Here is a 9,748-nt window from a genome sequence, read left to right on the forward strand (position 1 = left end):
TTTGAAGTTCTCACAAAGTTTAATTTCAATAAATCTTCAAATGATCCAAGATCTCGCCAAAAATCAAAGGTTGAGATTAGGTAAAGGATCTGAATACTTCTTCCACCACTGTAAACTGTAGCTAACTGAGGACACTGAGATTGTCTTTTGATGAGCTGTGTGTTAAGTAAACTTCTGATTACAAGAAATGTCTGAAATGACAGGATTCTTTTAGTTTAATCAGTTGGTCTCATCATTCATCTGCCTGATCAGTCAGTAATAATAGAGTGCAGAACCTGATCTGGAGTACACCAGTGTGTTTTGTGTACTTCTTGGATCTGGGCCCATTCTAGCATCACCACTGCCACTGACTCCTGTGTTCCCCTCTGTAGAGTTTGAGGAAGCAGCTGAGCTGTTGTCTGCAGACCCAAAGGCCTCCACTGTTAGTTTGTCTGCCCCAGATACCCCTGCCACAGCAGGAGGAGAGGATGTGAAGTTAGACCTGTCAGAGGATGAGGAGGGTCAGGAGGAGAGTTCAGAGGTGAGTAAATTATCTGGGCTGATTTAAGAGTGTTGATGTTTTCAGTTGACAGCAGCTGAGAGATGTCTGTGCTTGCAGTTGTTAGGAGGACAGAAACCAGCTGGCAGCTTCTGGACCTTTGAGTACTACGAGTCTTTCTTCAATGTGGACACTGTGCAGGTATGAGCCACTCCCTCTCTACAAATACAGTCCTTATGCAACTGCAATTGTAATTGAACAATGGATACAAATATTATCTTAAATAATAAACCAAGATTAATTGCATTTGCATTTTTATTTGGGACACTTCCTAACACTTTGTTCTTTTGCTTAACACCCCATCATGTGATGCAGGTCCTGGACAGAGTTAAGGGATCGGTGCTGCCGTTACCTGGAAAAAACTTTATCAAACACTACCTTAGATCTAACCCAGATCTATATGGTAAGCCAGAAGAGACAGTAATTTTTCCCTGACCATATGTGTAAATGTTTCATTGATTCAGCATTCACATTATTGTGATCCCAATCTTTATTAAACTTATTTCAACAATTTTCCCATTCATACATTCAACTTTTTTTCCTGCTACTTTTTAAAATATTCATCTTTTTCAACAGTCTAAACATTTTTGCGTGTGTGTGTGTGTGTGTGTGTGTGTGTGTGTGTGTGTGTGTGTGTGTGTAGGCCCATTCTGGATCTGTGTGACACTGGTGTTCTCAGTAGCAATAAGTGGGAACCTGTCAACCTTCCTCCATGAGATGGGAAACCCTACCTACCATTACAGACCACAGTTCCACAGAGGTCAGTCCTACTCACTGTCAGCTTCTATGGTCAGACTCAACTCATTGTGTTACTTCTATTGAGTCTGCTTTGTTTGTGTTTCCTGCTTCCTGCTTGCAGTAACAATAGCTGCAGTAGTGATCTTCATGTATGCCTGGCTGGTGCCAATCGGTTTATGGGCTTTCCTGACCTGGCGGCAAGGGGCTGAGAGGCAGATTGGAGGCTACTCCTTCCTGGAGACAGTGTGTGTCTACGGCTACTCCCTCTTCATCTATATTCCCACTTCAGTGAGTACATCCTCCATCCATCCTCTGAAAGCTTTATTAATGAATGTCAGGGCCATAATGATAATAATAATAAATAATAATAATAATATGCTGTTTTAACACAGATAAACTGTTCCAAAATAAAGTGCCATGTGTTTTTGTGTAAAAAATATTTCAAACCATCTTAAATTATCCACACACCATAACATCTCTTCACTTGATTCTAAGCATGAACAGAACAGTGGTATATTTTATTCTAGTTGATTGTTGTTTTCTCTCACAGTGAATGAAAGAACATAAAAACAATTCATTCTATCCATCCATTTATTGCTGTTTTCTCTCCTCTTCATCCAAGCCACTTAAGTCTTCAGTTACAATGGAAATGTGATATAAATGATTAACAACTGGGAGTAAGTGATGTGACTGAAAGGGCCTCAGTGAAATAGTGATGTATTCTGACTGGCTCCACAAAAATTAAGCTGCAAGAACAATTTTCAATATGTCAGGCTACTAAATTGCTTGATCTAAGAGCAGAGGTTTCAGACCTTAAATATTAAAGAGAGAAACCCATCACTTCCCACAATGAGCAGCACTTGGGGGCAGTTATATTTGGCAGATGCTATTTGCACCCAGGATGGATAGCTAATATGTCTATTTACGCTCAGTTGTTTATAGCATGGCAGAGACAAGCAGCCAGATGTCTGTAGCCAACAATGCTATTTGCACCCGGATTTGGGCTCTCGCTGACCATTTCAATGAGTCACATTGGAGAAAGTCTGGCAGAAATGTTTTTTAACATGTGGTCAATGTTGTGAAAGGGTCTTTTTTAAGCCAAACCACTTTTCCTAAACCTAACCAAGTGGTTTTGTTACCTAAAGCTAATCAAACTGTTACTGAAGACTGAACATGGTAAAAAATAAAACATAAGTCAACTAAGTCTAAAAAAATAAATAAATAAATACCAAATTTTGATACACAGAGGGCATGACTTCCCAAGGCGAAAGTCATGTGCTTGACTCATTCATCAGCCATGACCTTCTCCCTGTGTGGTCTTTGTCACTCTTCATACTGTCTGGCCTGACTTCCTAAAGCCTGATCATAGCAGATGTTTCGATCACCACCCAGCTGTTGGGGCTTATTAAATGGTGCATTGTAATACTTTGTGCCATTCTGTACTCCGTTTTTAAACTGCATAAAAACAGAGCACTTAGGGAGTCAGCCACTGGCTGTTCCATACAGATGTAAATAGCCAAATAGCTGCTGTGTGACTATGTGACTGTGTGAATCAGTCGGTGTGAAATCACCCTCAGACATGTGACCCTGTCGTCACCAGGTCTTGTGGATCATCCCATTTGAGTGGCTGCGCTGGACACTGATCCTGGTTGCCATGATGATCTCTGGCTCAGTCCTCGTCCTCACCTTCTGGCCCGTTGTCCGTGACGACACCAAGGTGATGGCTGTGGCAACAGTTGCGACCATAGTGGTTTTGCACACACTGCTGGCGATAGGCTGTAAGGTTAGTGAGCTATACCGATGAAGCCTCATGTCAGTTGTTCACAAGCTTGTAAGCTTGACCACATAGTTCACTTCCTCTCTCTTCTTTCAGCTGTACTTCTTCCAGACAGCGGTGCACGTACCGACACTAGTCCCGACAACCCCCTCAACTCACATCACAGTGACCCCCAAACCCCACTGACCACAGGAAGGAAGGACAGAGAGTGTGCAGGAAGAGGGCAGATGAAGGCTGTCATGTCTGGAATCACAGACATACATTAAACCATGTATAGACAGGCTGGTTGAGGCAATATTGATGATTGCTGTTGTGTGATTTTGTTTCATGTTGTGCGCTGGAATGGGTGTGTGTGGTTGTTTGTCTAATTTATCCTGAGGTTGGTTTTGCTGTAACTGAAGTAGCATTTGTTCATTGCAATAACTGTGCATTTCTACTGTGGTGTTTCAGGATGGGCTGCATGCAGATTGTCTCGAGTGACTTCCTGTCACACTGTGTGAAACATTTTTCATCAGGAAGAGTGAAAGACAAGTTAGAAAGAAAAGGAAACTAACGATTCATCATTATTTCATGAGTAATCTATGAGATATCAGAAAACTGTGAATACGGTGGTCATCACACTTTCTTCAAGTCCGAAGTGATGTCCCCAAATTCCTTAACTGGACCAAAAGATATTGAATTTCTAATTATATAAATCAGAAAATAGCATGAAATATAAGTATTGTTTTTGACTGTAGGTGAAAGCTTTTCCATAGTAAACATTTTGGCTTGTTGCAACAGGAAAAGCACAACAAAGGAAAATGACATTAACAGTGGCTCTGCTCTGATCAAGGTTCCCAGTAAGTGATGACAGTGTGACAGTGCACCAGGGCGCTCAATGCTAGGACCCTGAAACCGAAGCAACTACATAGAATTAGCCACCGTTCGTGTTATTGCCCCCTTCATGTCATATTGTTCAAACCGTAATTACAGGAAATCAAGTGGGAAAACTACACTTCAGTCTCTGAGTTGGAGATGTTGGGATTTTCTGACAGCAGAGACAGAACACACTTCCCTACCTGACACAGGTGTCAGTAACCAAAGCTGGAAAAATGGCTGCAAAGCCAACACTGGCAATTACATGTGAATAAAATACAGTATTATAGCTGATTCAACTGACTGAAAAGGAGCCATATTACTTGATTATATCTGGTTTAACTTGTTAACAAAGTGCTTCAAATTTGTTACACTGAAAAAGCAGCTAATATATTTAAATGATCAGGCTACAAGGCTAACAGATGCTAATGCTATATTTGTTGCAAAATGTCAACAACTTTAATGATCCCCTGAAATATCATCTACTGACCGAGGTCGTCAGGTCATGTTGACCAAATACCTTCAACCCTAACGACATTCCCATCAGCCTCTTGTGTTTAGTGCTAATTAACTAATGTTAGCATGTGAACATGGTAAACATTATAGCCATTAACATGGTCATTTTCTTTTATTATGTAGAATGTTTATGTTATGTTTAAGCCTCACAGAGCTGTGGTCATAAACTCTCAGTCTTGTAAATGCCATGACAATTAATTTTCTGTCCACTTCTTAATTGATTGCCTGATTAATCACTTCAGCACCCGGTGAAACCTTCTTATCATCACCTCTCAAACTCACAGCTGAATGTGGTACAGCAGGGCTCTCTCAGCTTACAGCAAATACTGCAAAATGAAGACTTAATATATTTATTGATCAGTCACAGATGTAGAAGGGGAAGTTATTCTAGAGCAGGGCAGTGTGATGGATGTGTTTCAGGGCTCCTGCTGATGCACCACATCACTCAGCCTCCTAACCTTCATTTACAAAAACGACTTCAGTTGTGTTGTTTGCAGAGACGATTTATTGTAAATTGCAGGAAAGTGTTTGTGTCTGTGTAACTGTTCCTCCCCCCACTGTGACGCTGTTTAGGGTTTTTGTTAATAAACAGGCTCTGTACTGCTGTTTGTTTGTCTGTAATTGCTTCAACAGTACGTCACCCAGTATTTCATCCACGCTCGCAGCTACTGATAACAACAGTGCTATTATGGCTCCATGCTGTTTCCTGTAGGATGTCCAGCACAGCAGCTGTGGTTAGCGATCATGTTCAATCAAACATTCCTGCATTTTATAAATAGAGTGAAAGGCAAAGATGTATGATTTATGATAAATGTAATAACTTGTTCTCTGCATGTTACAGTTGCTTCTTGAATGTCAATCAAGCTCAGTGAGCTCCAGTAAACGTGGGTCTGGTAATGGCCAGATACAGGTGAAGCTTTTGTTGGCCTGGTTTGGCCTCCAGTCCACTAAATATCACCAGTTTGCTGCAACCATGTGACCAAACCATGCAGGAACAATCTGTGACTGAGAGTTTCCACAAGCACAGATTGTTGTCTTTTAACTGTTTTGAGTGAGACAGAGGTCATGACAAAAAACAGGATGAGAATACATGTATACACTGTACAGAGCAGCAGTGTGCTGTATGTAGTGGTGCCAGATCTCTGCTTTAATTTGAGTAGGTTTACATCAGCATGAACCTGTGTTAATCCTGAAACCTCTTTGTTTGCTTTGGCCACATATTTAATATCATCTTCCTGCTGAATATAAAATAAAACAGTAACATGTCCGCCTACATCCTGCAGAGCGTTCTTCACTAAAGAGGTTTATATTCACCATGGAAATTATTTACTGACATTCATAAAACCTCTTCAGTTGTTCAGCTCATTTGCCATTTTCTAGTTTTCCTGTGCTGACCTGATTTTTTTTTATAAAGAACCAAACTGTTGATTTTGGTAAACTAACTACTTCTCATGCCTCATTATTGTCTTCATTTGCACGGTCACCTCTTCAGTCCTCATCCTGACAGACAACCACCTCAGTCTTACTGACAGCTCTGCCCTAAGCTACGTGTGATCTCTGCATGAACTCACGTAGCCACTGCAGGTGCTGTCATTTCAAAGCACACTGTCTGAAGCGCACAGCCAGGTGCACTAAGAGCGTGTCCAAATCCAGTTCTGCTAGTTTAGTGGTGGAATGCTGTCTGATACCTTGGTCCAGGCCGTGGTTCTCTCTCTGCAAGGCTTTTCGGGGCCTTCCTTTGTGCATGGTGAAACCCTTGCAGATGGTCCAGAATGCAGCCCAAATAGGTTCATATCACTCCGCTACTCACTGACCTACACTGGCATCTTATGGTCGCCAGAGTTAAATTCAAGTCACTAGTGCTGCATTCAGCCTTATGCTCCTTCCCCTCCACTGCGTTTCCCCAAAGAATGTCATCTGTCATCCCCATCCCTGCACACAAGACAGTCTCAGGCCAGACTGTCCCGGTCTGTGGTTCTCTGATGGTGGAGCGAGCTACTGAAGTCTGTCAGAGCAGGGGCCTCCCTCTTTATCTTCAAGACCCTCTTGAAGACTCATCTCTTCAGAGAGCACCTCCTCTCCTGACACCTCTAACACCCGAACATGCTGAACTTACTATACACTCTCAGTGCACTTCTTCCCCTGATCTCCTGTACTTCCTGAACAGATACAGTACTTAGCACTTACACCAAGGTTTGCTACTGCACTGAAGCTTTACTGATTGTCCCTCACTTGTCACTTTGGATAAAAGCATCTGCCAAAATGAGTAAATGTAAATGTAAAATGATGCCTGATACAGAAAATAAAGTGAAAAATGTAAGTACCAACCAAAATGTGTCCTTTGTGCTGGGCACCAAAAGCTGTGACGTACCAAAATCTGGCATCACTTATTCTTTGCTCAGACACATCCTGATTTAAATAAGAACTTCACCAGTCTCACACTGTACTGTATTTAAGCACAGGTCTTGTATGGCTACTTGAGTTTAGATATTTAAAGGAAAGAATTTTGGGAAAATGCTTTTTCCAGCAAAAAAACCACATGAAGGTACAACGATGACTGGCCAAGAAATAGACAAACATGCTCACATCTCTCAAAGTGGCATTGACACCAAAACTCAGGTATTAAAACAATACCCATAATCAGAATCTGATTTTTTTTTTTCCTGCAGTAAAAAGTGGCATCTGTCTCTCTAAATGCAAACAGAGCATTTTTACAGTGTTTGTAAATTATCTTAAGTGCCTTTACTACAGTGGCAAAAAGAGTGATTTCCTGGTTGAGCTCCATTAGCAATATTCATAGGTGAAAAATGAACTTCCTGTCTGTCCCTTCACCACCTTAAGCACAGTGGAAGAATCACTTTTATCAGCCTGGGAAGCAAACTAGACAGGAAGCGTGTGCTGTCTCTTACATTACATCCGCTTATTTGGCAAAGCGACTTACAAGTGAGGCAAGAAGGGTCCAACGTCTTGCCCAAGGACACTTTGGCACACAGACAGGAGGAGCTGGGAGGATGGGGATTAAACCCGCTCCACCACCTGAGCCACAGCCGCTCCGTCTTGATGAGTTGTTGAAGGGACCGTTAACATAACTGTACAGAACTCGAACGACAAACTTCAACAAGCTTTTATAATGACTGGGTTCGGTAGTGACACTAACACTGCTGCTGATCTCACATTCACATGAGCAGGAGATGGAAACTTTTCATGAGGCTCCAGGCCCCTGTGTGACCGGCCAGTCGGCCCCCTGTGTAGTTTACTTCACACATTTTCATCTTTTATTTTTCTATAAGCTGGATTCATTTTTCCTGAACTCCTCCCATTTCTGCCAGATTCTGATACTCTTAAGGTAAAACTGGATTTCAGCCACGCTTCATCAGTCCATTGGTCCTGGATAAATATCAGATGGGCAGCCATGAAATTTGGTACAGATCATTTCAGTGATCCCATCTTTCTTACAGTGCTATTCGTGGCTGTAGACTCTAAAGTTTTGTCCCAAACTCATACCAGCCCTGGCGCAGAGCAGGAGGGGGCCACGGTGCAGTTTGGTATTTTACCTTAAAATCAGTAAATAGTGAAGCTGTGTCATTACTCGTTCATTTAATAAATAATACAAATGTCAATTAGATGGTAATCTGCATGAGAAATAAAGAAGGAGAAAATATGGTTCTAATCATCCACTTAAAGTGACTGTACATACTAAATATATGCACTGTGTATAATATACTGATCATCATAGTTCTTTCCTTTGGTCCATTTTAGCCTAACAGAGGTGTGTGTGTGTGAGTGTGTGTGTGTTCTTCTTGGCTGAAATGTGAAACTGCTTAAACTCCACATCATCTCACATGAGACCATCACTAGTCCCAGTCCAACTAGTTCGATCTGTTTTACTTGGATACTAGTAGTTTGCACTTGTTACTGCATAATTAACGGTTTATAATTTAACGAATTACAACTGTTCACTCTGATATAAGATGTTGAGTTGAATCCTTCAGTCACTAACAACCACAGCGCTTCATCTGACACTGAGCTTCAGGACTGAAGCACTGCAGCTGCAAGAGACCTCCATGTTCTGGACTGAGGAACAATCACCAGTGTCCAGGCACATTGAGCTCTCTGGCCCTCTGGGGCCCCCTGACCTACTGCTGCATTGTGTGGTTCAGGAGGACCGGGGGGACCTGCAGCAGGGCCACACTACCACCCTCAGTGACATATACACTGTAAAATAAAGTGTTATAAGAGACTCATCTCCCCCTGGACACTGCCTGTTTCCCTCTCCCCTCTGGACGAACAGACAGGACAATCTGATGCAACACTGAGGCCCTGTTCACACCACATCTGTCTCAGGTGATCCGATCACAAGTGGACAGCTCCAAGACCAGGTGTCAACACCCAGGACGCATTCGAGAGCCGATCACTCAGACCACATTCAGAGGTGGTCTGGGCCACATGTGGACCTCCTCTAAAGGACCGCCTCCTCTACTGACCTCCTCTAAAGGACCGCCTCCTCTACTGACCTCCTCTAAAGGACCGCCTCCTCTACTGACCTCCTCTAAAGGACCGCCTCCTCTACTGACCTCCTCTAAAGGACCGCCTCCTCTACTGACCTCCTCTCCCACAGTCTGATTAGTCCCATTAGTCCCAACACAGTGAACTGAAAATATTTCAAATGGATAAAACCTTATTTCATTAAGGCGTGTACATCACATGGATTTGCTCAACCCCACTCACTCTCTCTCCGGCCCATCTGCCTGACTGGCTAAAAACAACACATACCTGTTTATGTGCAGTGGTCCCAGGAGACACATGTTAAAGCAGGTGTGAACAGGGCCAGGATGAGTGAACAGCTTCTTCACAAAGGCTGTCACCTCTGTGCCAACACACACTTCCACTGAATGACTGAAGAACTGACAGCTGAGAGCAGTCACACACACACACACACACACACACACACACACTCTTTGTACTGTTTTTGTGTCTTAAACTGTGTTTTCTGCCGCACGTTGATGACACGCGAGCTGCTGAACGGACCCGTGTTGTGGTTTTTAACAGTGACAGTAAAGATCTGTTGTGGGTCAGACTCTCGGTCTGTGTGTGGAGCAGAAGAGTCGAGGTCAGACAGTGAGGAAGGTGTTATTACTGCTTCGTCAACACAGAAATAACAGAACATGACACACAGTCGTCCTATTACACATTTCCATTAGAAAAGTGGACGCCACTACTGACTACACAGAGCAACGTGTCCATGACAGAGGAGACACCATGGTTTAAAGGCTACCACATGGTAAACATCTGCTGGGTCTCACACAAAAGAAAGTACTACAACA

At 42.7% G+C, this 9,748-nt stretch overlaps 1 protein-coding gene across 1 annotated transcript in view; it reads left to right on the forward strand.

Annotated features, from left to right (window-relative positions):
* The window catches only part of yipf2 (Yip1 domain family, member 2), a 6,820-nt gene extending 1,791 nt beyond the window's left edge, over nt 1–5,029 (forward strand). The window contains exons 3-9 of the mRNA XM_071474818.1: nt 372–520; nt 599–679; nt 854–941; nt 1,182–1,298; nt 1,398–1,564; nt 2,877–3,059; nt 3,150–5,029. Coding sequence (XP_071330919.1) covers nt 372–520; nt 599–679; nt 854–941; nt 1,182–1,298; nt 1,398–1,564; nt 2,877–3,059; nt 3,150–3,239 — 875 coding nt within the window. The 3' untranslated portion in view covers nt 3,240–5,029. The remainder of the gene's footprint in view (nt 1–371; nt 521–598; nt 680–853; nt 942–1,181; nt 1,299–1,397; nt 1,565–2,876; nt 3,060–3,149) is intronic.
* The last annotated feature ends 4,719 nt before the right edge of the window (nt 5,030–9,748 follow it).

This window comes from Trachinotus anak, unplaced genomic scaffold, assembly GCF_046630095.1.
Source record: "Trachinotus anak isolate AG129_WGS33_773 ecotype Australia unplaced genomic scaffold, CSIRO_AGI_Tana_v1 ptg000003l, whole genome shotgun sequence".
NCBI lineage: Eukaryota > Metazoa > Chordata > Actinopteri > Carangiformes > Carangidae > Trachinotus > Trachinotus anak.